This window comes from Canis lupus, chromosome 20 (genome assembly GCF_003254725.2).
Source record: "Canis lupus dingo isolate Sandy chromosome 20, ASM325472v2, whole genome shotgun sequence".
Classification (NCBI taxonomy): domain Eukaryota; kingdom Metazoa; phylum Chordata; class Mammalia; order Carnivora; family Canidae; genus Canis; species Canis lupus.
This window is the reverse complement of record NC_064262.1, coordinates 51,288,290-51,316,012: the sequence shown is the minus strand read 5'-3', so window position 1 is coordinate 51,316,012 and position 27,723 is coordinate 51,288,290. Positions and strand designations below refer to the sequence as shown.

The following is a 27,723-nucleotide window of genomic DNA, read 5'->3' as shown; positions in this document are numbered from 1 at the left end:
GGGGAAATGCACTTTAAGCCCTTAGTAAGTCCTCATTAAATTTCCACTCCATGGGGGCGGGGATTTTGTCTATTGTGGTCACTGCTGTGTTCCCAGATTGCTAAGGAGGGCTGTGCTCATAGCAAATACTTAATGAATCTTTGTTGGATAAATGTATATTATCATTGTTTTCGGGGAGATCTGGGGTTCTCCAATAAGCAAGATTCTCCAAGCTGGCAGTGCCAGCTTCACTGAAAAAAAAATTAAAAAAAAAGAAGAACCAGACAAACTTGTCTGCAACCCGTCTGCTTCTAAGAGACAGACACCACAAAGTGGTCCAACATCTTTAAAGGGCATATTAAACAGGCAGCGAAAATTATTTCGGAACAGAGAAAGCCTTCTTCCAGGAATGCCTCAAGCATGATGTGTTTTTGTCCCTGGTTTAATATGTATAATTTGCCTCTGGAAAAGGAGCCCAGAGAGCTTGGCATAATTTAAGAACAATGGACAATGGTCACAATTTACCAAGCATAATTATGCAGAAAGATCCGAAGCCCAGCAAGAGGATTTGACCTGTGCATTTTTTAGAAGGTTCCATTATGGCAGGTCCTGGGGCTGGATAGCTAAATGCCAAGGCTGCTTACGCTTGGGGCCAGGGAATGAAGATATAATGCCTGCACTGCCCCCCATTTGAGCAACTACCCCAGAAACTCACCAATTTCACAAGGGCAGGGGTGGGGACAATCCTGTTCCTGCCCTGACTGGTCAGTCCCAATCAAGCTCTGAGCCCAGTCTCCCAACCCACATGGCCTAGGGTCCTTGCATAGAGAGGAATGCTTCAGGATAAGACCCCATGGGTCATGGGAAGGACAACTGCTCCCACCGCCAACGCTGGCCTCCAAGGGGGGAGCTCGTATATTTCCCTACCTCTGCTGTTCCCAGCCCCTCCTCAGCCAACGAGCTGAGGAGGGAGGAGCAGCCCTCTCGTTCCCCATTGGACTTATGGGAATTCCTTCCCCATGTCTGTTTAGATATTAACTCAATCAGGACAGGCCAAGGCAAACAGACCAGAGCTGGGGTGTTCAAGAGGATAGGCACCTGCGGCCTGGGGCTGCACACCACCCCATCCCCGCCGCCATGGACATGCCCTGGCCCGTGGGGTTGATTCTACTCCTCTTGAGGACCTCTCTTGCCCATGCCGAGCCACTGTGAGCCTGGGAAACTGAAGGCCCTCAGCCGCTGCCTGCATGTCTGTTGTCTGCATGCTTCCCTGCATGTGATTCTGTCTCTCTGCTCCTGCCCACTCCCCCCACCCCCCACCCCCGCCAAGTCCTCCCATGCTCCTGTGTTTGTCTACTGGCAGGTACATCCTGGTGACCCCTCGAGCCCTGCGGGTCGGCACTCCTGAGAACATCCATGTACAGGCTCACTCAGACTCCCTGCAGCCCCTCACTGGGAACCTCCAGGTGAACCTCACCGTGTGGGACTTCCCCATGAAGAAAACAGTGGTGGCTATGAGACGCCTCACTCTCTCACGAGCAAACCACTTTATGAAACAGACATCTGTGATGGTAGGTGACAGGCCTGAATGGGTGGCCACTAAGGGAGGTTCTGGGTCAGCAAGGATGGAGAGGGGCAGACTCTAGAAGGATTCCCCATGAAGGACACTGGGGAATAGATGCAGGGTTTGGATATGGTTATTGCTCCTCTTATGTCCTGTCCAGTCAGAAATCCAAAGTCCCCTGGGTCTGAGCTCCAAGAAGGGCAGTGATTAGCCGGAAGAGGTCTCTGTAAGAATTAATAAAAGGCGCCCTCTGCTGGTGGCTTGGGAAGCTGAGCTCGGACGGGATTGCAATTCCACTTGGACTGGATGTCCTTGCGCAGGAGCAACCTACAGAGCCAGACAAGACAACCTTGTTCTCAACGACAGATGGCCCCCATTCAATTGTTTCTCCTGAGATCTGGCTCAGGGCTTTGCTTCCAGGAATAGAGACTTCAGCAGAGCCTGAGGAGTGTGAGCATCTCTCCCCAGATTCCTGAGAGCCTGATATACCCCCAACAACCAGGGCAACGGTATGTCATCATCCGGGCAACGTGGGCATCCACCTCAAACCCTTCATTCATGGAGAAGATAGTGCTGGTGGCTCCCCATGCTGGCTACATCTTCATCCAGACAGACAAGACTATCTACACCCCTGAGCACTTGGGTAAAGCCCCCAAGCCCTTGGCCTAGGGCAGATGCTGACTCTCATTCCCTGTCTCCCCCACTGCCCTTCATATTCCATCCCCCAAGGTCTCCCTCTGTCCAATGACTCCTCACTGCCCAAGATCCTAATGACTATCTCCCTCTCCAGCTTCTGTCCAGAACTCAGAGCCTTTCTTCTCTCTCCAGTTCAATACCGAGTATTCACTGTGGACCACAAGATGGATCCTGTGGCCAGAATATTCACTCTGGACATCAAGGTGGCCTCTCTTTATGGGAAGATGCATCCCAGACACTGAGGTTATATCCTGTGCTGAAGGCCTGGGTCATGAACAACTCACCCCCTGTCCCCACAGAACCCGGAGGGGATCACTGTAATCAGCCAGAATCTGATAGCCAAGGAAGGTTTCTTCGCAAGCTCCTTTAAACTCCCAGAGATTGTCAGGTGCCTCACTGGGAGCCCTATGGATGGAGGGATGGAGGCTCTCCTCCTCAGTCTCCATCTCTCCTGACTCTCTGTGTCTCAGTCTTGGGACCTGGAGCATCGAAGCCAGTTACCAAAGTGCGGCCAAGCAAAAGTTCAAGGCAGCCTTTGATGTCAGGGAATACGGTGAGTAGGGTGTGATGGGCAGGGCAAGGTGGGACCCACAAGAAACAGGGTGGGAAGTGGAAAAGAGGTCTCATGGTGCACCTACTGTGTGTGAGGGCCCAAGCTGGGTTCTGGTGAACAGGACACACATTCCAATCCTTGGGGGTTGCCAGAGTCATGAGGAAGGAGTGAGCAGGGAGGGGACAATGGGGGAACAACAAAACACTGAGGGTACCCACTGCCTTTATTCCACCCAGTGCTCCCATCATTTGAGGTCCAGCTGAAGCCAAATAAGACTTTCTTCTACCTTAACGATGAGGCTCTGGGTGTGGACATTGAGGCTTGGTGAGTCCCCTTGTCCCCAGCTTGGACATAGGACCAGGAATGCCAAGAAACTGAATGAGTAGAAAAGCCGGTCACTTCTGTGGCACTTGAGGTATGGTAGAGGTAGAGGTATTCTTTGCCACCCATGAGATATTTTTGGCCACCTACATTGTTTTGCGAGGTTGTCCAGACCATGTCTGTCACCTGTAGGTAGTACAGACTATCCCTTCTGGTCTCTGGGGTTGTATAGGACACCTTGCCCATCTAATGGATTCGTGCCATATCTCACAGCTTAGACCATTCTGAAGGTCTGGAAGGTTGCACAGGCACATTTGCCATCTTATGAAATTGTCCAGACCACCTCCACAGCTGTATGAGGTTGTAGAGACCATATTGTCCAGTCAAGGTTGTAAGGGCCATGCCTGCCACTTCTCAACATTATTCAGACCATTCCTACAGCTCTATCATGCTATGCATCCTGTCTAGTCTGTCTCACGAGGTTTTATGGGCTACTTCTACCATCTTGTGAGGTTGCACAGGCCATATCTGCAACCCAACATGAGACTTTACAGGACATGTTTGTCACCTTCCAGGGTTGTGTAGATGAGCAATGAAACCATTCAAGTTTCCAGGGGCCACCTCTGTCCCTCCCAAAGATTTACCACTATCCCTACAGCCTCATGAGGTCATATATGACATCTCTGCAATCACATGAGGTTGTGTGGGTGCTTCAGAGACAGTGGGATGACCCTCCACTCACCCCCAGGTATATATTCAATAAGCCAGTGGATGGACATGCTCTGGCCATCTTCGGGGTGAAGCTGGATTCCCGTCGGATGCCCATCCAGAGCTCCCTGCAGAGAGTGGAGGTGATTGAGTCTTGACCTCTTCCCCCACCAATAGCCCTTTCCATTAACTTTCCTGTCTCCCCAAAAAACCATCTCTTCTTCTCTCTTTGGCCCTGAGAGCAGATCTCTGAAGGCCTGGGCCACATCTCCCTCCAGAAGGATACACTGATATCCACATTCCAAGGCCCAGAAGAGGATTTCATTGGGGCCTCAATCTTTGTCAACATCACCGTGTTCTCTTCAGGTACCACTCTCACCCAAGCCCCTGGCAGAGGTCAAAACAGCATTCTTGCTCAACCTAGACATGTGACCATGGGCCACCTCCCAGCCTGTTTCCATATCAGAGGAAGGTAAAAATGTCAGAAAGACTAAAAGGAGCTTAGATTGTGTTGCTGTCTTCCCTGTCTTGGTGAAGCCAAGCAGCCTTTCCACTTCCCCAAGAAACTGAACCTCCTCCACAGACCTCACAGTCCCCCATCTCTCCAGGGGGTGAGATGGTCCAGGCTGAGTCCTCCGGGGTGAAGATTGTCCGGAGCCCATACAAAATAAAGTTCACCAGGACACCCCAGTATTTCAAGCCTGGGATACCCTTCCACTTTAAGGTCAGATTCTGACTTCACTTCATCCAGGGATTCAGAGCTCCCTTCCCTTAACAGACCCCTCTCAGGAGACAAAAGCCCACACTGGACTCACCTGCCTCCGCCCCCCCTCAACAATACATCTGTTTGAGAACTGAACCATCATGCCTCTTGGACCAATCCCAAGTCTCTCTCAAGTCTCAACCCAGGTCCCCCAAAGCACTGTGATGGCCCCACAATTTCTTTGTAGGGGGCTTAGTGGTCACAGTCAGGTTAGAAGGTGGTGCTCGAGGGTTATTTTGAGGTTACATTTGTACAGCAAGCACACTGTTTTTACATGCATTCATTTTGAGTGACCTTGGGGAGTCTGATGGACACTAGAAAAACTAGAGACATCCTTTGGTGCCAGTCCTACTAAAGATTTCCCCCAGCCCTCTACATCTCTCCAATTCCCTCCACCTCCACCCCACCAGCACACCAACATCCAGGGCCACCACATATGATTGCATACTCCAAAATTTGAGGGGGTGCCATGCATAAAGACTCTAATATGAATGGTGCCCCTACTGTTGTTCAGTGCACAACTTGTACAGCTATACAAGCCAGTCCTGTCCAAATCAGATTCCCAGTACTCACTTCTCATGCCAGGCCACCCCCAGGCCTGTCTTTAATCTCACCCCAATTCCACCTCAGGTCTTCGTCTCAAATCCTGATGGGTCCCCAGCCTCTAGAGTCCTTGTCCAATGCCAAAACAATAAAGAGTACACCTCAGACAATGGAGTGGCCACCTTGACCATCAACACAGTTGAAAATCAGGAGCAGCTCTCTATCCTGGTACCAACCTAATGGGGCAGGGATGATGGACCTGTGTGAGCCAGAAGAGCTGAGAGTTTACTTACCCATCACTTCTCTCAGGTAGAAACTGCTGAGCCTCTCCGGCCAGAAGAGCAGGCTACAGCCAGGATGACAGCTTGGCCTTACTTGACTCAAGGTGGGTCAGGGAACTTCTTGCACATTGAAGTGAAGATGTTGGGCACAGATATTGGCAGCAGCATCCAGTTGAGCCTTAACACGAAACATAAGAATCATGACACCAAGGACCGCATCACTCACTTCACCATCCTGGTGAGTGGCTAGGACTAAAACTTAAACTAAGGAATTATTTCCCTGGGATATCCCTGGCTAGCTGGTTTGGAGGCACTATGAACAGTGATGCGAAGGTGGGAACCATTTGGGGTGGCCTCAGACTAAGGAGCTGAAGCAAAGGAGCCGTAAGTCTCCCTTGTGAGCTAAGACGGCCTCAGAAAAATGTTGACTCTACCCTTCTCATTCTTGTCCTCCCTTGTCTCCAAGGTCCTGAGTAAGGGCCGGATTGTGCATGCCAAATATCAATCAAAGCAACCTGGGAGTCACTACACATCAACCATCATTGATGTGACTGCAGAGATGCTGCCCTCCTTCCGCATCCTGGCCTTTTATTTACTGCCTCAGGGAACAGGTCAGGATCCTGAACTGGTGGCTGACTCCGTATGGATTGATGTGAATGACAGATGCATGGGGACGGTAAGCCAAATTCCTTGAAGTTTTACATTACCATCATAAAGCTCGGATGGGCCAAGAGGCTGTCCAAGTTGACGGGCTCCAAGTCTGAAGGCAGGGGAGAGTAAATGGAGATGTGCCCTTAAAAGCTCAACCTAGGGGCACCTGGGTGACTCAGTGGGTTAATTGCTTTCAGTTCAAGTCATGATCCCAGGGTCCTGGGATCAAGCCCCTGCATCAGGCTCCCTACTTATCAGGGAGCCTGCTTCTCCCTCTCTCTCTGTCCCTCCCCCTGGTTGTGCTCTCTCTTTCTCTCAAATAAATAAATAAAATCTTAAAAAAAAAAAAAAAAAAAAAAGCTCAACCTAAGGCATGGAGACTATGCAAGTATATGGAGTTGGGATTGGCCTGGTGAAGTTCTGGATGCTCCATCAGAGTAATAAGGAGCATAAACTTAAAAGTGGATTTGGGGAAGCCCCTTGGTAGCATACGAGCCCCTTTTTCTGACATCTCTCTTTTTCCTGGCTCAGCTGAAGGTTGGTTTGAAGAAAGAAGGACAATTCCAGACTTTGGAGCCAAACAGCCAGGTGGAAGTGAAAGTGACAGGTGATGAAGAGGCCACAGTGGGATTGGTGGCTGTGGACAAGGCTGTCTATGTCTTGAACAGCAAACACAAGCTCACACAGAAGAAGGTGAGAACACATGGGCTTTGGGCCAAGAGGTTGCCTAGAGGTTCTAACTGAGGCCTCAACTTCTTCAGCTGTAAAATGGGCAACACTGATGGATACAAGTATTCAAGGATCTAGAACACAGCTAGAGATTGGAAGGTGGTAAGAGCTCAATAGAAGGGAGGTGGTGTGAGAATTATTATTTGAGCCAGCAATTACAGTGCACTATTGCTCCTTTCCTAAAAAGGTCATACAGCTTCCAAATCCAGGCTCCTATCTTAATCCATAGGTCTGGGATGTGGTGGAGGAACATGACATTGGTTGTACAGCAGGCAGTGGGAAAGACAGACTTGCTGTATTCAAGGATGCTGGATTGGACCTGAAGATGAGCACGGGGATGCACACCCTGGCAAGCTCAGGTACAGGAAGGGAGGGGGTGGCGGCGGAGGGGGGCAGTGCTGTCTAATGGATAAGAACATGAAGTTTGGTGTCAGACAGGCTAAAATCTAGACTTACCCTTACCATGAACCAGTCACATTTCCTCTTCGAGGCTCAATTTCTCTGTCCATAAAATGGAGATAATAATAGAAGTGATTCACTACATCTTAGTTAAGATATAGATTTGTCCATGAGTAACAGAGATACAAACTAACAATAGCCTAAACAAGTTAGAAATTTATTTCTCACTCAGTAACAGTTATGAGGTCATTCTGGGACTCAAGCTCCTTCTAGCTTGTTGCTCTGCTATTTTCCAAGATGGCACCTCATCAGGACGTCATGCAAGGCAAAAGTATGAAGGGAAGTGGGAAAGAGAGACACTTTCTCAAATCTCATTTGCTGGAACTCAGTCGTGTAGCCCTAGTTGCAAGGGAGACTGGGAAATGTGGTCTTCATTCTGAGCAATACACAAAAGAGACAGGTTTCGTTGTCACAGATAATGGGAGGAGGTGGATACTAAGGACAACTTGGAGTGTCTCCTTTCAACTATCAATAACAGTTTCTGTTGACTACAAGCTGGACACTCTACTAAGTACTTTTATATGCAGGATCTCATTGAGAAAACTATAATTATACCAATTTACCTAGGTGGAGAAATTAATGCTCAGAGAAGTTAAATGACTTATTGAAAAAGTAAATAAAATAAAATAAAATAAAATAAAATAAAATACTTGCTGAAGATTGCACAGCTTTTAAGTGGTGAATCTTGAATATGAAGAGGCTATGGGATTAAGTGAAATGATGCTTAGAAAGCACTGGGTATTCTGTAAGTACCAAATAAATATCAAGGATGTTGATAATGATCTTGACAGTGGCCCCTTCATTCTTCTCGACCCTCAGACTGGCAGTGCCCTCAGAGCCCCCCTGACAGCCGCCGCCGCCGCCGCTCCCTGAAGAAGCTGGAGGCCAAAATAAATGCAGGTCAGAGCTAAACCTAGACATGCCCCTCCTGGCTCCCTAACCTACAGTATTCATTAGAGCTTAAAGGAGAATATTGAAACCACTCTAGGTACTTCAAGCAGAGAGGGAGGGATTTAATGATGGGAGTTTGGTACTTTCAAAATCATTAGATGGTCTGTAGGCTGCTTGCTGGAACTCAAGATCACCTCACTGCAGTTCTTGCAATGCATGAAATCTCAAGAAACTACTGCCAATATCTCTTGCAATGCTGGTGGATAAACAATGAAACGCAGCAACGTGTGCAGTACAAAAACACACGTAGAGTGGGGTTCACCAGTCAGCTACCACTGCCACAGAGAAAATGGTCTCCACTTCTTCCACCCTCCAAATCTTACACAACAGTGTCTCGGTACAGGAATCTAATCATATCCAAAAGCCTAGCAGCAGGAGAATCTGGGAAATGTAGCTTTTAGATGTCTAGGCTCTGTGAGAAAAGAGAGAGTGTAGACAAAAGGAGAGATGGGTGCTGGGTGCCAGTGGATAATTGCTAGCAAACCTGACATCCCCAAGGTCAAAGTGTGGGCCAGAATAAGAAGCTCTGAGTCTGGAGTTCGAGGAAGATGGGAGGCAGCACTGAGTAATGTTAGAAACATGGATTCTATGAATATCAGATTTTGCAGTCTCTTTGAGCAATGGTTATGACTTTATGGATCTAAATAAAGAGAACGTAAGTGAAGCCTAATAAAAATTGAGATAAAACTTTAACTCTAATTTTCATATTAAAAAAATTACCCTAACATCCTGGGAAAAGTTTATAATATAAACTATTGTTTCATTTATGGTAATGATAAGTTATATTATTTAACTATGATCATGTTATATGGTAAGCAATAAGATTTTTGAATTGCTATGTATTTTTAAAGATTGTTTGTTTATTTATTTATTTATTTATTTTGAAGAGAGAGTGTGAATGGAGGGAGGTGCAGAGGGGAAGGGAGAGGGTGAGGGAGAGAATCTCAAGCAGACTCCATGCTGAGTGCAGAGCCCGACAGAGGGCTTGATCTCATGGCCCTGAGATCCTAACCTGAGCTGAAACTAGGAGTCAGATATTTGATCGAATGAGCCACCAAGTGCCTGAGAATTGCTATATTTTTATCTTTTAAGTGTATTCCTTCAGTTTGCTAACTTAGAAGCATTCGATTTGACACCGTGCTTTACAAGTTTTATGGTTTGATTTTTTAAAAACACATGATGAAAATCAGAAATTGAAATGATAGGGCGCTTGGGTGGCTCCATCAATTAAGATCTGCTTTCAGCTCAGGTCATGATCCCAGGGCCCTGGAGTTGAGACCCAGGTCGGGCTCCCTGCTCAATGGGAAGTCTGTTTCTCTTCTCCCTCTGCCCCTCTCCCTGCTTGTGCTCTCTCTCTCAAATAAATAAAATCTTTTATAAAAAAGAAGCGGAAATGGTATCTCTAATATGTAAACATGGTATTATGAATCCCTGTCAAGAAGGAAGGGGAGGAGGAGAATGAAACCCCAGCAGCATGGATTCCAGTCCCAGCTCTGCCACTTGGGAGCTGTGAGATCATGGGTCAGTGAATTGATCTCTCTGTTGTGTAGCTTCCTCATCAGACCCCACCACATTGGTTCAATGTGAGGCTTCAGGGAGAAGGTACGAAGACCAGCATCTGCCGGAGTTATGGATAAATAGAGACTCGGTGTACGGGGCATTGAGGGAGATGGGCCCCAGCTTCTTCCGATCCCACTTAACCCCTCCTCTGTCCCTTTAATTCTGGCCCACAGTGAACAAGTTCAAGACAGAGCTGGAGCGAAAATGCTGTGATGCTGGGCTCCGGGAGAGCCCAGTGGGGCTGTCGTGTGAGGAGAGGACCCGGCATGTCCGCTATGGGCCAACCTGCGTTGCTGCTTTCCTGAGCTGTTGCCATCTGTCTGAGGCCCTGACTAGGGAGGCCCGGGAGGAACAGCTGCTTTTGGGGACATGTGAGGAAGCCATGGCAGGAGGGAGGGGGTTGGGGCTCGCCTGAGGGGCATGAAGTGCCATGGGACAAGTCAAGGGGAGATATGGGCCATAAGAGGATGGGGTGGGAAGACCATGGGAGAGATGCCAGGAGACACTGCCTCACACCCACTTCCTCCAGCGGATGAAGAGGAGGACTTAGGTGACATCTTCTTCGATGACCAGCCTGTCCGGACCTTATTCCCTGAGAGTTGGCTCTGGAAGAAGTTTACACTGCCGAAAAGTAACTCAGGGTAGGACCACAGTTCCCATGACAGCATCTAGTCCCTGGCCCTTTCAGGCATCAGTGGATGTCAGTCATAGCCAGTGGCCCCCACTGGTGACAGCTCTCAGTATACTCCCATGATAAGAACCACTCTGGATGGGGATACAAATCCCAGTGGTTCCCCCAAAAGGACAACCCTCTAGTGATGATGTCTCTGATAGGGTGACCCACTGACCCCTGAACAGTGACTCCCAGTGCAGAGGCTATGCACTGTCCAGGCAGCACAAACTCACTAATGCCCACCCCCTACCCCACCAGTTCCAGAGGCATCTCCCACTACAGCACTCTTGTGAATGTGCCAGATTCCATCACCACGTGGCAGTTAGTGGCTGTCAGCCTCAAAGCCGGAAAAGGTGACCCCATAAGCCCAGAGCTAAGGAAATGGGAGAATGGTGGTCCTGCCCAGCCCCAGGACAGCTGGCCTCTGCTTAATGCTAACACATTCCCCTGGCTCTAGGTCTCTGCGTCTCAGACCCCTTTGAGCTGACGGTTATGAAATCATTCTTTGTGGATCTCAAGTTGCCTTCCTCCGTGGTCAGGAATGAGCAGATCCAGATCCAAGCTGTGCTGTACAATTTCAGGAGACAGAAGGTCAAGGTGAAGCCTGATCCTTCCCCTCCTCTCAAACCATCCACCAGTGTGTTTTATAAAGGGTTTGGGGTGTGTCCATTATTCAAAGGGGCCAGTGAGGTGGTTGCCCTTTTGAAAAAGCTTCTGGGGTATATTCTCATTTAAAATACCCAATAATCCCAGCAGATGGCTATTATTGCTTTTGATGTAGATGCGGGGAAATTGAGGCACAAAGAGATTAAGGGACTTTCCTGAGGTCATGCAGCACATAGGCAAGGTCTTCACTCTCAACCACTATGCTGTGCTGTCACCTACTTGGGAATTTTAGAGTGGGGGCAGGGAGGGAATTGTGACCAGGATCCTGGGCCACCCCCTGAATCAGGACCCCTTAACTGTCCACCCTGTCCAGGTCCGTGTGGAATTCCCCCACAAGGAGCTGCTGTGCAGTGCTTCGAAGAAAGAAGCCCCATCCCGCCAGATAGTGGTCGTGCCCCCCAACTCCTCCAAGATGGTGCCCTTTCTGCTTCTCCCACTTGAGATAGGCAAAGTGGACGTGGAGGTCAGGGTTGTGAGCATTGGGGTTGAAGACCACATAAGGAAGACACTTCTGGTCAAGGTAATGGGTGCCCCCACCTCTTGTTACTGGTGCAGACTGCAGGGCTTCCCCAGGGCTCCCAGGCTGTGATCACAGGATGGAGAGGTATGCCCAGGATCAACAAACAGGCTTCTTAGAGGGGAATGAGGTACAAGAGAATGGATTTGAAAGTTCAGTCACAGAGCCCTCACTGTGGGACTTTGTTGTCAGACTTGGGTTCAAGCCTTGTCTCTGCTGTGTGACCTTGGACAACTTAACTATTCTGAGCCCTCATTTCCTCATTTTGCCAAGTGTGATAATCATCACACTGAGAGCTGTGAATAGCAATCAGAAAGCTGTGAAAATTATTTATATCACACATCGGACTGTGCGTGACCCATCAATAATATTTTATTTACTTCTCTTATTTACTTAATTCATTTACTTAACAAACACACGTTCAGCACTTAACAATATAAACTCTTTAAGAATAGTAACTCATTGAGCCCTAAGAACAACCATATGAAGTAGGAATCTTCTACGGATGAGAAAACTGAATCACAAAGAGGTTAAGTAATTTGCCCAAGGTCACACAGCTAGAACGTAGAAGGGTTGGGATTTGAACCCAGATAATTGGGCATCCAGTCTGTGCTCTTTATAGCTAACTAATCCCTCCTCCTACTGTCATTGTGATCGTCGTTATTACTATTCTTGCTGTTATTGCTGTTTTAACTTGCTTCATCATTGCATCTCACAGGCAGGAGGGCAGATAGAGCAAATATCCCACAGCATCCTCCTGAACCCCCAAGGTTTGTGGTGACTACAGGGAGCATGTGGGATTCTAGGGCCACATCAGGATGGAGGGAGGAGCTGAAATGAGGGGGTTTGGTCAGGTGGGCAGTCTGAGCTCCTCCTGGTTCTGCACACCCTGACCTCCCCAGCCCCAGAATCTGCTTGTCATAGAAGGTTGTGTCTGCTCAATCCAGGTCAAACCCAGATGGAACTAGTGCCAAGACGGAACTTTTTGAACATGGTGCCCAATACAGAAGCAGAAGTGTTTATCAGTGTCCAAGGTGCTTAGGACAGAGATGACTCCTGGGGGGAGGGATTGGGAGACTGGGGAGCTGGCTCCTCCCAAGCCTGCCTGGGCACAGGGGCAGGAGGGGTGGAGGGGTTGGGGTGCCCATGTGGTATGAGCAGGGAGCCATGGCGGCTTAGGCCATTCCTCAAATGACTCTGCTCACCTGATAGGTGACATCCTTGGCGAGACAATCCTGGGTGCCCTGACATCTAAAGAAACATGGAAGCTGCTGAGGGTCCCGACTGGTTGCCCTGAGCAGACGCTGAGCTCCTTGGCACCTGTGATCATCCTGACCCACTATTTGGACACCACTGGCCACTGGGGCAAGGTTGGGGTAGAGCTCAGGGAGCAGGTGATAAAGAACATTGTCAGCGGTGAGAAGGGTTCCTTCTGGGACCTCAATGAAAGTGTCTGGGACTCTCTGGAAGGGTGGCTAGGGCACCCCAAGGGTTGAGGGTGGCCTCCATGGGACTCTCCTCAACAATAACATTCATACTCTGACTCATCTCCTGGGTTACAACCTGGTACCAAGTCCCCCAGGTACTCCTTCATCTGGACCCCTCTCCCAGACTACAGTCTGACAATAGACACCCTGGTTTACTCCTAAAGCAGCACCCTCCAGGTTCTGTTATATCCAGACCCTGTCCTAGGTTACACCCAGTCAGTGCCAAGCCTTGGGCTATACCCTTAGAGAACAGCCAAGCAGAAAACTCCGGAATAACCTCCAGTGGTGGCCTCCCTATTACCCCTTTCCAAGTTATATCCACACCTCCCAGGTAACTACCAGAAATGCACACTCCTGGTTACACCTAGACAGGGACACTCAAGTTAATCTGGGCACTGGCCCCTCTTCCCAGTTACACTCAGACACCAAGTCTCCATTCAGGTGCTCTTAACAATACCCTCAGGTATCATCCAGACACTATCATCCCCAAAGTTACCCCCAAACCTCAAGCTCCCAAGCAACCTTCATGTAATACCTAACCCCAAAGTTACCCCCAAACCTCAAGCTCCCAAGCAACCTTCATGTAATACCTAAGTAGCAATGCTCAGAATACACTTGAGAGGTACCCCTCCAAGATTATACCCAGGAGTAGCCTTTCCTAAACTACGCAGACACGGGACGCCTGGGTGGCTTAGTGATTGAGCATCTGCCTTTGGCTTAGGGCATGATCCCAGGGCCCTGGGATCAAGTCCCCCATTGGGCTCACCTGCTTCTCCCTCTGCCTGTGTCTCTGCCTCTCTCTGTGCCTCTCATAACTAAATAAATAAAATCTTAAAAAAAAAAACTACACACACACACACACACACACACACACACACACAAAATTGCACAGACACAGGGACATCCCTAATTTATAGCCAAGAAACAACCCCCAAGGAAGCTCCTAGGTCGTGGCCCCCAGAGTACCCCCTTTCCTGGGTTCCACTTCCCACAATCCCCCTGAGCAGCAATCCCTAGTCATACCCTTCCCCAGAGGACCCCAATGGGGCGATTTCCCAGGTGACTCCCAGATGACACTGCACACAGCTCCCACAGTCACACCTGAGCCCTACAGGCACCTCCTGATCCACCTAGACAAGTCCCCTTCTATGGTTGCATCTAGATGTGATACACCCCCAAGTCACACCCACATCTTGCCCCCTAGATTATGCCTGATAACTGACTCCCCTTCACAGCCACACCCAAATGCCAAATCTCCCTGAAAGTTCTCCCCCACTCATTTCCCCAGGTTACACCCAGATGCTGACCCATCGGAGTGAACACGGCACCTACCACACCAGCAAGGGAAATCCGGGAAGTACCTGGTAAGAGCAAGGATTGGCAGCCCTGCCACCACCGCCCTGAGTGAAGCCTGAGGGCCAGCCTGGGACTGGATGAACCCAAGAGCACCCATGCAGTGAGGGCTTGGGGCAGGCAGCCTTTGGCCCAGAAAGATTGCTACCCCTGGAGCAGCAGGAGGAGTAGACTGCCCCTAGAGTAGATGCCCCTGTCCTAGAATCCCCTGGCTGCTATCACCCTGTGTTCCCCGACAGGCTCACAAGCTACGTGTTCCGGGTCTTTGCCCTGGCCTACCCTATCATGGCAACCAGCGTGCTTGACCTGCACTCTCTCTGTACCACTGCCAACTGGATCATCACTCAGAGGCAGGCAGAGGATGGGCACTTCTTGGAGGAAGGTGCCGTGATCATGGCATGGATGCAGGTGCCCACCCCTACCCCACCCCGCACCCCACCCCCTCCTGCCTGGCCTGTTCAAATAAAACCCAGGCTCTGTGCACTGATAGGTGAATCTCAGGCCCCTGACCTGTTTACAGGTAAAAAGAGAACAGGAAAAAGCCAGGGCCTGGCACCCAGCACCACATGCCCCTGCTCTGGACCACCCTGCACTCTGTTACTATGTCACAGGAGCTGGGCACATCTGGGACCCCAGCTCTCTCTCACCCCCACTTCCAGCAGGCTCCAATCCTGGCTCTCTTTCCTCTGGGCTGAGTCTTCTGAACCCCCTCCCAGCCATCCCTACCAAAGAGTCCTGCTCATCAGCCTCCAGGAATAGCTTTCAAACAGTCTGGGATGTCTCTCTCCTGTTCAAACACCTTCTACGGCTCACCGTTGTCTATGACAGTGTCTCTCTATTATATGCCTCCCTTCTGTATCTCTCTCCAAGTTTTATCTCTCACTACTCCCATCACAGATCCCTCCAACTCACTGTGTCTTTACTTAAGCTGCACTCTCTGTATGGAATAGCCATGCTCCATCCCTTTTTCTTTTCCCTGGCTGGCCAAATTATGCTTTATCTTTACATTTAGCTCAAACCCACCTCCTCCAGGGGTCTCCCCTGAATACCAGCCCTGTGCCTGTCTCTATTACTGCACCTATGACAGTAGGGATGTCATTCACTCATTCAACAGACATTAATCTGGCAAATCTGTGTACCAGGCCTTGTGCTAGACAGAGGGGAGACAGAGCAGTAAACAAGACATTTACAGTCCCTGCCTTGTGGTACTCACAAGCTGGGGTGTGGGAGGAAGATGGAAGTGCACCAAATAATTATAACTAGTGATTGTTTAGGTCGCAATTGCGCTAAGTTCCATGGGAAAGAAATACCAGGAGGTAGTATTTAATGGTCCATGCCTGGTCAAGGAACCTACAAAAGGAAGTGGGGGTAAAGCAGCAACCTGAAGGAGGAATAGAGTTGGTGGAGGAAGAATAGGAAAGATAGCGCTAGGCAAAGGGAGCAGCACATGCAAAGGCCCTGAGGCTCTGGCACATTTGAGGAAAAGGGAAAGACCAGAGCCCAAAGATGGGAAAGGAGGTAGTCTGTCCTGAGACCTGAGAGGGAGGAAAGATACCAGGGCCTGAAGCCTGTAGGGCCTTGGGGACCCCTACGCTGAGTCCTTCTGGTGTGGGGGGGGGTGGAGGAGGGAGCGGGTCTGGTTCATCATAGTTGGCAAATGTTTGCCGAATAAAACTCTGGGTGAATGCATGAACCCAGAAAAGACAGATTGCAACCCCAGATGAAGGGAAGAGTTAGGGAGTTGGGAGGTCTGTGTGAGCAGGCACCAGATGCCGCACAGAAAAGTGGTACAGAGAGGGGCTACAAACACGTTTCACTGGCTCATAGATCGGAGTTTCTATCAACAAACATTTATCAGGCACCTACAATGTTCCAGGAACTGCTCTAAGCACTGAGGACCTGGGGCAAACAAAATAGATAAAACTCTTTGCTCTCATGGGGTGGACACTCTAGTGGAGGACAGACAGGCAATGAGCATGAGAGAGACCTAAATGATGTGGCATGCATGTTAGAAGGGATATGGGGAAAGACTTAGGAGAAGGGCAATCAAGGTGATGGGGTATAATTTTGGAAGATGAAAAAAAAAAATAATAATTTTGGAAGATGGTATTTGTACAGACCTGAGGAGGTGAGGGAGTAAGTCACATGGATAATTAGGGAAAGAGTGTTCCCAGAAGAGGGAACAACATGTGCAAAGGCCCTGAGACTGGAAGTGCCCAGTATATTTGAGGAACAGTGAGGAGGTTGGGGCAGAGTGAGCAACCCTGGAGGAGAGATGGAGGAGGAGATCTGACAGAGGGGATGGGACAGATTGTGCAGGGCCTTTGGGGCTGCCAGGAGGACTTGAGCTTTTCCTCTGAGTAGGATGGGAGCCATAGAGGGTACTGAACTGAAGAGGGACACAACCTGATTTCAAGAGTTCACAGGCTTTATTGGCCACTGTGGGAAGAAGAGACTGTGGGGTGGGAATTAATTCCTTGGGGCTCTTATAAAAAGTGCCACCAACTGGCTGGCTCAAAACAACAGAAATGTATTTATTTTGTCATAGTTCTGAGGCTAGAAGACTCAGATCAAGGTGTCAGCAGGGCCATGCTCCTTAAGAAGGCTCTGGGGAGGAATCCTTCCTTGTCTCTTCTAGCCTGATGGCCTCTGGCAGTCTTTAGCATTCCTTGACTTCTAGCTGCACCACTCCAACCCCTGTCCCCATTTACCCTCCTTCTTTCTATGGGTCTTCAAATAGCCTTTTACAGACACTAGTTACTGGATAGTGTCCACTCTAGTCAATGTAACCTTCTATTAATTTAACTAATTACATCTGCAAAGACCCCATTTCCAAGTGAAATCCTATTCTGAGGTTCTGGATGGACACGAATTTTTGTGGGGAGGGCACTAATCAACCCAGTACTGAGGCTGAAGGTGGAACTAGAAGACTAAAGAGGAGCTTGAACCCTAAGTCAGTCATTTACTAGCAGGGGGGAGACCACCCTCTCTGACCATCACTTTCCTCATCAGGAAAATGGGACTGCTGTAAGAATGCTTTGAGATAGTGGAGAGTTTAACACATCACCCTCCGTGGCTGTTGGCTTTGGTTGGTAATGCACACCCCACAAAAGCACATCTTAACATGGTTCCTCCTCTTCCTCTCTCTCTCTCCCCACACTGCTTTCAGCAACCTCCAGCCCAGAGCTGAGCACCTGGAAGCTTTTCAAGGTCACACAGGAGAGGTTGGGGAAAGTCTCTCCAAGACACTAGGGAGATCATGGGTGTGATCTTGTATCCACAGGGTGGCTACCGAGGCTCTGAAGCACACATATCCCTCACAGCTCTTGTCCTGATCGCCCTGAATGAGGGGAAGGACTTGTGTCGGGGTATACAGGTAAGATCCAAAGAGGAGGGAGACTCTGCAAGCCCTCTAGATTCTCTGCCCCCAGGAAGTCGCCCCATCCTCATGTCCCTCTCAGTGCATTCCTCCCTTCTAACTCTTAGACACCTTTCTTCTAATAGCCTTCCTCTGGTTCCCTCTCTCTGACTTTCTAGAGTTTGACTGCCAGCATGGAGCGAGCCCGTAGCTTCCTGGAGGAATGCCTTCCAAAAATTCAGACAACCTTTGCCGTAGCCATAGTCTCCTATGCTCTGGCCCTCACCAATAGCCCCCGAGCCAATGACCGCCTGGACAGCTTTGCTAGCCATGGTGAGTGTAGGTCACTTCTTAACCAGCTTATGTGTTAACCACAACCATGGGGGCAGTGGGAGGGGGATTGTGTGATTTCAAATTTAGCAATGTGAGATTCATCACTTAGTGTTTATTGTGCATCTATGGTGTGCCAACTCTTTAGCTCAGACTCTGAGAAACCAGGGTAAGCAAGAATGATGTGGTCCTTGCTCTCAAAGGTCTCATTATCCCTGGAGGAAGCAATTAGAAGACAAACAGATCAACTACAAATTGAGACAAACAATAAGATGATAATATACGAGATAGGTGGGAGAGATGATGAAGGAAGAGGAGTATAGATTGGAGAACTGGAGAGTCCTCTGTGAAAAGGGGATTCCTAAGCTGGAATAAAAGATGAGAAGGCCCACCTGTGTGAAAGGCCAAGGACATTCCAAGCTAAAAGAATGGCATGTGCAAATACCCTAAATTTAAAAGGTGCTTGATATGGTCAAGGATGGAAAGAAGGTCATAAAATGTGGTTAACTGATAGGAGTCTGCCTCTCATGGCCTGCCCTATCTCATCCCCAAAGATCCTATACCATCCACTTCATTACTCAAGTCAAGAGGAATGGAGTTAGGAAAACTCACTTGCAGGGGGACCAGTGGGAGCTTCTCTAAACCTTAATTTCCTTGTCCCTAAATAGTTAAGAGTCCTCCTAGAGTATTCTGAAAATGAAGGAGCTTCTCTAAACCTTAATTTCCTTGTCCCTAAATAGTTAAGAGTCCTCCTAGAGTATTCTGAAAATAAAATGTTCATATGCCTCCTCAAGGAGTTTCACATAAAGGAAGTGCTCAACAAAATAGTGGACGAGAAAATTCAGGCCAGATGACACAAGGAGAGGACAGGTTTTGGTAGATGGGCCCAGTTTTGGGAGACAAAGTGGGCCTATCCATCTCCTAGATAAAACCCACTGGCCAGTGGACAACCTGGAGGACTCCCTGTACACCATTGAGGCCACAGCTTATGCGCTGATGCAGAAGGTGGAGTTGGGTCGACACAACGAGACGCACGCCATTGCCAAGTGGCTACTGGAGAAGCGGGAGCTAGGCGGAGGTTTCAAGTCCACCCAGGTGACCCCGGCCTCGGAAAGAGGGGGTGGGGGGCGCTAGCCGAGGTGCTGACAAGGCCGGCTCGCCGGAAGGAGCTGCCCGTGGTGCTGATTTGCCATGCTGGGGGGTGGGGAAATTCCTGGGGCGCTGTCGGTGGTGCTGATACACGGCTCCATCCCAACCCCTAGACCACCGTGGTGGCCCTTGAGGCCCTCACCCGCTTCCGGGAAGCTGTCCCTTTTAATAGTGTCCAGGATCTCCGCATCCAGATAAGCGTCCCCAAGAAAGCCTTGAACTTGGAGTGGTACATCGATCATAACAACGCCTACCAGCTGCGGTCAGCAAAGGTAGGGCACTGAGGGGCAGAGAGGAAGGCCATACACAGGTGGCACTGGGGATGAGGTCAAGAGTCATGTCCTTGCCAATCTCCCTCTCCAAGATTATCTTACAACTAATGTCTATACTGTTGATGTGTTGATTCATTTATTCCACCATTTCTTGAGCATCGATAGTGGGCCAGTCATTCTCTTGAGCAATGGGGATGCATTATGAAAGATCTATGCCCTCTGCTCTCATGAAACTTACAGCATAGAAAGAAACTAAGACAAAAAGTATTTTAAGATTTCTGGAAATAGGGGATCCCTGGGTGGCTCAGCAGTTTAGCGCCTGCATTCAGCCCAGGGTGTGATCCTGGAGTCCCAAGATCAAGTCCCAGATCAGGCTCCCTGCATGGAGCCTGCTTCTCCCTCTGCCTGTGTCTCTGCCACTCTCTCTCTGCATCTCTCATGAATAAATAAATAAAATCTTTAAAAAATAGATTTCTGGAAATAGGGAAAAGAAATGTGTGTAAAAGGGAAAAGATCCTGGGTGTGAGGAAGAAGATAATCTCCATGATCTTATCCATGGAGGAAGTGATATTTACCTTCAATACTTTGACCCGTCTTTATTGAACAATCACTCTATGCCAGACATTGTTCTAGGTGCTGGGAATTCAGTCACGAACAAGACAGAAAAAAAATCCATCTCCTTGTAGAATTTTATACTCTAATGGGTGAGACAGACAGTGAAGTAAGTAGAATACGTAGTATGTTACACGATGGCAAGTGCTACAGCTAAAAAATTAAGCAGAGGGGGAGGATGGGCACATCATCGAGTTGCAATTTTAGATAGAAAGGTCAGGAAAGTTCTCAACAAGATGGTAACATTTGAGCAAAGATCTTAAGGAAAGGAAGGAGCAAGCCTTGTGGATATCTAAGTAGAAGAAACAGGCAGTGCAAAGGCCCTGAGGCAGAAGTATCCTAAGAATAACAAGGGGTTTAAGCAGGGGTGATGTGAATGGATGTGAATTTGTAAAGTTTCTCTCCAGCTGATGAAGGAAGAATGTATGATGGAAACAAGAGTAGATGGAGAGATGCCAGGGAGAAGAATCTTGTGGTGGCTCCGTGCACAAGGAGCTCTGTAAACACTGTAAAGTAGACAGATTGAACAGATGTACATTAGTACACAGCCTGAATTGGCAGTTGTAGTTGATATGTGACAGTGTAGACATCACAAATGCTCTATCAAAAAGAAAAAGTAAAACAAACCATCTATGTGGGGGGGGGGGGGAGCAGTGAGTTACTAGACCCCGAGTTAGGGAAATTACTGAGGCCTCAGTGCCCATGTGTGTTTTCCTTCCCAACTCCGTTGTATTCGAGCCATGTTTTGCTGCCTCTGTGCTCAAATCCTCTTTTTGCTTCCTTTCAGTTCTCTGCCCAGGATGACATAGAGATCAAAGCCAGTGGCAGTGGGAGAGGCACAATCTCGGTAGGTCTGGTGTCCCACCATGAGATCCTTAGCTAGAGGCGCCCGGGTAGCTCAGGGGTTGAGTGTCTGCCTTTGACTCAGGGTGTAATCCTGGGTCCGGGGATCAAGTCTTACATTGGGCTTCCTACGAGGAGCCTGCTTCTCCCTCTGCCTGTGTCTCCATCTCTTTTTCTCTCTGTCTCTCATGAATAAATAAATAAAATCTTTTTTTTTAATGAGATCCTTAGCTGGAGCCCACCACCACCACCACCCTTGTTATTGGAAATAGAGGCAGTCTATTAAGACTGAAATCAGCAATAATTTTAGCTACCATTTAGGGCACTACCATGTGCTAGGAATCAAGTTAAGGACACCTTAAAACCTGCCCCTAGGGATCCCTGGGTGGCGCAGCGGTTTGGCGCCTGCCTTTGGCCCAGGGCGCGATCCTGGAGACCCGGGATCAAATCCCACATCGGGCTCCCGGTGCATGGAGCCTGCTTCTCCCTCTGCCTGTGTCTCTGCCTCTCTCTCTCTCTCTCTCTGTGACTATCACAAATAAATAAAAATTAAAAAAAAAAACCTGCCCCTAGAAAGTTGGAAAAAATATGGACTCCATTTAACAAGTGGGGAAATAGAGACTCGGAAGGGTCTTCACTTGTTATAAATCAAGAGGGAGGAGAGGTAGAGGCGAGAGGTCTTTGGGCCTGTCTACCCCTCCTATGCTGGGTCCCTGAATGGGTGTCTCTTTCTTTCCCCTCAAAGGAAGATTCTCCCTCCACCGTGTCTTTCAATGCCCGAAGGATAACTCTGCCCTTTCTTCCAATATCTGGGGGCCCTGTTATATCTTCTGGCTCCATGCCCTGTGGCCCAGGAGGACAGACCTCTTGTTCACTAAACTTGAGGCAGACCGTTTTCCTATTTCTGGCAATGGAGTCACAGTTGAAGCTCTGCCTTTGTGGTGTGACTTTGGAAATGTCATCCTCCTCCATGAGCCTCAATTAAATTTAAATTAAGTAAAATTAAAAATTCAGTTCCTTGGTTGCACTAGCCACATTTCAAGTGCTCAACAGTTATATGAGGCTAATGGCTACCATATATGTACAGCACAGGTACAGAGTATTTCCGTTACCTCAGAAAATCCTATTACACAGAAGTGGTCTAGATTCTAAAGAGTGTTCAGGTCACTGCACCCAGAAATTCAGGGGGCACAGACTTTGCTGTGAATTAGGAACAGGGACAGAACCTGGGCAGGCAAGGACTGGAGTGAGGAGGAAAGGAGTGGGTAGTAATGGTCTCTGACACCTTCCCTGCCCTGGCAGATCCTGACCATGTACCACAGGTCCTCAGAGTCCTGGGAGGGCACCTGCAACCTGTACCACCTGAATGTGACTCTCCATAGTACCTTGGAAGGTGAGCCTAGACCCAGGGATTCCTAGACCTTCTATTCTATTATTTTATTTTAGCTTTCATTTAGTAAGCACATTTATTGCCTTATTCAACTCTTCATCAAATATTTATTGAGCATTTACTATGTGTCATGCCCTGTTTCTGGATCCTGGGAACACAGGTATGAACAAGAAAAATATCCCTTCTTTTCCTGAATCCTCCTGGAAACAAACAATAATACGACAATAGAATTATACCCCTACAGCCATTTATTTATAACAATCTTCATTATAAAAAAATAAATATATAGCACACTTACATGATAAGTACCACATAAAATAAAGCAGGAAAAGGTGACACATACTTGGAGGAGGCCCAGGGGAAGCTGTCTGAGGAGATGGCTTTTGAGCTCAGACATGAAAGAAGTGAGAATGAGCCATGAAGGATCTGAGGGAATAGCATTCCAGGCAGATAGAACAGCAGGTGCAAAGGCCTGGAGGCAAGAATGAGCTCACTTGGTTTGAAGAAGCCATTGTGGCCACAGAGGAGGAAGGGGCAGGGTTTTCGGAAAAAGAGTTGGAGAGGTAATGGGAGCAGATGGTGCAGGGACTTGTGGGCCATAGTGGGAACTTTGGTTTTTGTTCAGAGTGAAGTGGAAGCTATAGAGGGTTCTGAGCAGAGGAGAGATATGACCTAGCACAGGTTTGCACAGACTCTCTCTGGCACAGACTGCAGAGGACAAGGACAGAAGCTGAAAGACTAGGGAGGAGGAGACTGCACTGGTTTTGCAGGAGATGATGGGGGCTGAACTGGGGTAGGGGGCTGTGGAGATGGTCAGAAATGGGATCCTAGAGTTCCTAGACTGAGGTACCAAGGAGGAAGAGACAGGACCCGCCATTGGGAGCTCACTGTAGGGATGAAGGGAATAAGACTCACCAGTCCTAGGACTTTTAGGGACTAAAAGTGACCAAGGCTTTGGCTTGGGTTGCATTTTGTCATCGTCGTCGTCGTCATCGTCATCGTCGTAGTAGTAGTAGTAGTAATGGTAGTAACAGTAACATAGTTCTGAAGCACGGATAAGGCACTGTGTTAAGTGCTTTACTTGCATTAACTCATTTAATCCTACACCTCCCCTTGGTTGAGAATAGTATGCTCCCTACTTACAGATTTGGTAACTAAAGCACGGAGAGTTTAAGCAACTTGCCCAAAGTCACAAGGCAGAGCCAAGATTTGAACCCAGGACACACTGTGTTACCTAGACTCTAAACTCCTGGCTTCTCTCTGCAGATAATAAAAAGGAGGAAGAGACCTTCCAGCTCCGGATGGAGACAAGGTCAGGGCACTAGGATCTTGGGCTGGAGGCAGGAGGAAGGCCTCACTTCCTGGTATCCAGACTCCTTACCAGCTTTCCTTGTGTACCGAATGGAGGGTGGGAGCCAACCAAGCTTGCTTCTCCATGCTTGCCCCCTCATCCTACCACCCATCCTGCCCTCCCCTGCCTGTCCCTGCCTCCCACCCTGCCTTCCCACGCTTGTCTACCATCCTGCGCCCCCCAATCCTGTCCTTCAACCTGCCATGTCCTGGGATGGCGGGCTCCACCACGGTGAACATGTTTCATGTCCCAGATGACCAAAACTGGTTCCAAGCCCACAGCTCTCTCCATCTTCATCTTCTCCAGACATCCCAGCCCTCACCCCAGTTCTGTTCTGTCTCCCAGATGCCCTCACCTGGGTCTGCCCCAGATAAAAACACTTATTGAGCATCTGCTGAATGCCAGGCTCTGTTCTAGGAACTGAAGGTACAGCTGTGAGCAAGTCAGCCCCTCTCTGCCTGGTAGAGCTCACAGCCTGTCAGGGGAGACAGACAATAACCAAATAATCATCCAGAATCAATGTAAAATGACACCTGTGACTAAATACGGCAAAGGAGAAATCCAAGGAGCCACAGGAGGGCAAATTAGAGAATGATCTGGTGCATGGGCTGGAGAAGGCTTCCCAGAGGGAGTGATGGATCAGTGGAAATTGCAAAGATGCAAGGATGTTTCAGGGAAGAAAGAGGAGTGAGGATTCCAGGCTGAGGACAGCATGTGCCAGGGTCCGGTGGCAGGAGAGGGATGCTTAGAAGCAATCGCGTGAAGGCTGGCTGGGAGGAAGTGAAGCAGAAGAGTGAGACAAGGCATCTGGTAAAGGTTGTTGAGCAAGGAAGCCACGCATCAGATTCCCATTTGTTACATCCGTCGGCTGCTGGGGGCAGAGGGGTAATGGGGAGACCGGGAGGAGGCCACGGACTGCACCCATGCAGACATGAGATGATGGCAGTAGGAGCTTTGGGGAGAGGCAGGAGGAGAGTAAGAAGAGACACCAGAGCTGTGAAATCCCCAGGTTCCAGGGAAATCGAGAGGCCACAATGAGCATCATAGAGGTCTCCCTGCTCACCGGCTTCTACCCCAACCAGAATGACCTCAAACAGGTAAGGTCCCACCTGTCTCCTCTTGAGCAGGCGGGGGATGCCCTAGCAACATCCCACACTCTCCATGTGGGCACAGTGGTCAAGGCCCCCAGGTTAATGCCCCATGGTCAGTAGCCACAGCCAACTTTTGATTGTCTCCCTGAATGACCTTAGACAAATCCTTGCCCTGATTGTGCCTCAGTTTCCCTGATACTAGTGTTGATGGGACAAGGACTGGGAGTTTGAGAGTGACTTCACACTGACCAGAGCTCCTAGAGCTGGGGACCTGGTGGGGTGGGGGGCGGTCTCTGCCAATCTGCAAGCCTCACCCTTTGCCCCAGCTTACGAGCGACGTGGAGATGTATGCCTTCCAGTATGAGACCAAGACGAGTTCCAGTGACAGCACCGTTGTCCTCTACCTGGAGAAGGTGAGGAAGGCTGGGTGTCCTCTTCCAGAGGCCTGTGAGCAGCCTGGTGGGCGGAGAATCCAGGGTCAGCACCTTGGGCAGTGTTGCCAGAGAGCCATGGGGTCTGAGGTCAGCTCCTCAGGCCACAAGGCCATGTTGTCAGTGTCATGGCCAAGGCCCTGCGGTCAGTGCCCTATGGTCAGTGGCCCTGGTCAGCTCAGGATTCCCTTCCCCAGCTCTCGCACAAGGAAGACACAGTGCTGGGCTTCCGGGTCCACAGGATGCTGCAGGCAGAGTTCCTGCAGGCCGCCCAGGTCACCATATACGACTACTACGAGCCTTGTAAGCGTGGGTAGGGGTTGGGGGGGCGGTGGTGGGGTATCCCCTGAAGGGACTGGGAAAGACTGGGCCAGGTGGGAGGGAAGGAGGGGCGGGGTCAGGAAGGAGGAGGGGCGGGGCACCGAAAGGGGTGTGGTTGAGGGGCGTGGCCTTCCCAGCAGGTCAAAGTTGTGGGGAGTCTGGAAGGGGATGGGACGCAGAATTGACCCGGCAGGGCCGGGTAGGGTGAGGGGCTTGCGGGGGGGGGGGGGGGGTGTGAGGGGTTGGGGGGGGCCTTCGGGGGCGGAGCCAGGGGTCACCCAGCCGGCAGGAACGCTGGCCCAAGCCAACCCCAGGCATTCGTCTGCCTCTCAGCCCGGAGGTGCAGCTCTTTCTACAACCTGCCCACAGAGCGGTCTTACCTGCAGAAGATCTGTCACAAAGATGTCTGCAGATGTGCGGAGGGTGAGGTCGTGGGGACGCTGAGGCCGGGGCTGCCAAGCTGGGATCCAGGAGCCCATCATCACCTCCTGGCTGTCTTATGGGCTGAGTTTAGGCAAAGAGAGTGAGACAGGAAGATAGAGACAAAGAGGACAGAGGCCCAGACACAGAGACTAACACACAGAGTCAGGCACAGCCAAAAAAGGGCCCAGATGGGGGAAAGAGACCCAAAGGAGACATAGAGAAGAAGGGAGTACCCTACAGACCAGAAAGGCCTGACCCAGAGATCTAGAGGTGGCTGGCCAGGGGCCAAATGGGGGTGGGATGGGAGGAGGCCCCCTCCCTCAGCACAGCCAGAGCAGCTGCCTTGCCCTCCCAATGCTCCAGAACAGTGTCCATCTCCAAGGAAGGATGGCAGCCAACTGAGGCAGGAGGAGCTCCAGGCAGCAGCCTGTGAGACAGGCGTGGACTTTGGTGAGTGTGGGAAGTGGCAGGAGGCAGGAGGAGGTCCACCTGTAGGCCAGATCCAACAGGACACCCTCCCGTCCCTGCTTTCCCAGTGTACAAGGTCAGGCTGGAGTCTGTGAAGGCCTCCACCTCCAACCCCTACATCTACTACAACATGAAACTCCAAGCCATCATCAAGGGTGGTATGTTCAAGGGGACAGAAGAGGCGGTGTGAGGTTCTACCCCAGGAACCCCATTGTGCAAAAGGGCCAGGCCTGTATACACTCACACATGTGTCTCCTTTCCTCCAGGTACAGACCCTGCTGTGCCCCTCACCATGAAGAAATTCATCTCTCATGCCACCTGCCATGACTCGCTGGGGCTGCAAGAACAGGAGACGTATCTCATTATGGGCCACACATCGGACCTTTGGAGACTCAAATCTGAGTGCGTGGGGGACTCCTGCTGACCCAGGACTCAGGCGGGGGCCCCCTTCCCGACCCCAGCCCAGTCCCTGGTGTCAACATTTCCTATTAGCACCTGTCACCTATCAACAGGAGTCTCAGGTTTCAGGGCAGCCCTAAAGGGAGGTATAGACCACTGTACAGCCCCAACTCCAGGGAACACCATTCACATGTAGATGTTGTAAATATAGATAAAGATTCAGTTTTCCAATAAAGGACACTAAAGAATCAGAGGAAGGGGAGCCTTTTCTAATCACCAGCCACGTGGACTACAGGCTGGGGGACCCAAGATGGCTGGTGGGGTGGACATGTGGCTGTGGCTCTGGGACACTGCCAATCAGGGTGGAGGAGGGCAGGGAGGGCACCAGGCTCTCCTCACCCTCTTTGCCATCTCTCACCCACAGGTACATCTACGTCCTGGGCAAGAAGACGTTTCTCATGCAGTGGCCGTCAGATGGGGATGTGGGCAAGAAGGAATTGTTGGACCAGATGAAGGAATTTTCAGAATATATGAGCATTCACGGCTGTGAGTCCTGAGACTCAGGTCTCCACTGCCCTCTGGAGTTTGTTTCCAAGCTGGTGCAGGCCACTGGGCTTAATTGCAAATAAAGACATTGGAGTGGATCCCTGGGTGGTGCAGCGGTTTGGCACCTGCCTTTGTCCCAGGGCGCGATCCTGGAGTCCCGGGTGCGAGTCCCATGTCGGGCTCCCGGCATGGAGCCTGCTTCTCCCTCTTCCTGTGTCTCTGCCTCTCTCTCTCTCTCTCTCTTTGTCTATCATAAATAAATAAATAAATAAATAAATAAATAAA

At 49.8% G+C, this 27,723-nt stretch overlaps 1 protein-coding gene and 1 long non-coding RNA gene across 2 annotated transcripts in view; one reads left to right on the top strand and one right to left on the bottom strand.

The window, feature by feature from the left end:
• The window catches only part of LOC118351617 (uncharacterized), a 6,709-nt gene extending 1,150 nt beyond the window's left edge, over positions 1-5,559 (bottom strand). Inside the window, exons 1-2 of the long non-coding RNA XR_004807327.2 lie at positions 5,421-5,559; positions 3,856-3,949 (exon numbers count right to left, since the gene is read on the bottom strand). This is a non-coding gene — a long non-coding RNA (uncharacterized LOC118351617). The remainder of the gene's footprint in view (positions 1-3,855; positions 3,950-5,420) is intronic.
• LOC112666483 (complement C3-like) lies at positions 1,055-27,723 on the top strand. Its single transcript, XM_025457457.3, has 41 exons — positions 1,055-1,187; positions 1,343-1,550; positions 2,012-2,186; positions 2,372-2,442; positions 2,539-2,627; positions 2,710-2,792; positions 3,029-3,116; positions 3,862-3,964; positions 4,067-4,187; positions 4,430-4,545; positions 5,215-5,355; positions 5,437-5,646; positions 5,875-6,084; positions 6,591-6,752; positions 7,018-7,147; positions 8,067-8,147; positions 9,932-10,129; positions 10,288-10,399; positions 10,690-10,784; positions 10,889-11,028; positions 11,411-11,617; positions 12,333-12,384; positions 12,562-12,648; positions 12,827-13,030; positions 14,390-14,465; positions 14,694-14,862; positions 17,738-17,830; positions 17,992-18,145; positions 19,068-19,237; positions 19,405-19,563; positions 20,963-21,022; positions 22,321-22,411; positions 23,675-23,720; positions 24,769-24,856; positions 25,177-25,263; positions 25,479-25,584; positions 25,936-26,025; positions 26,389-26,475; positions 26,562-26,651; positions 26,760-26,895; positions 27,317-27,723. Exons 1-41 carry the CDS (start codon positions 1,117-1,119, stop codon positions 27,447-27,449), a joined length of 4,989 nt encoding a protein of 1,662 aa, XP_025313242.3. The 5' UTR covers positions 1,055-1,116; the 3' UTR covers positions 27,450-27,723.

Coding starts and splice junctions, on each gene's coding strand:
- LOC112666483 (XM_025457457.3), top strand. CDS start 1,117: ATGGACATGCCCTGGCCCGTGGGGTTGATTCTACTCCTCTTGAGGACC. Junction 22,412..23,674: donor TCTCCATAGTACCTTGGAAG/GTGAGCCTAGAC, acceptor TTCTCTCTGCAG/ATAATAAAAAGGAGGAAGAG. Junction 26,652..26,759: donor CCAAGCCATCATCAAGGGTG/GTATGTTCAAGG, acceptor CCTTTCCTCCAG/GTACAGACCCTGCTGTGCCC.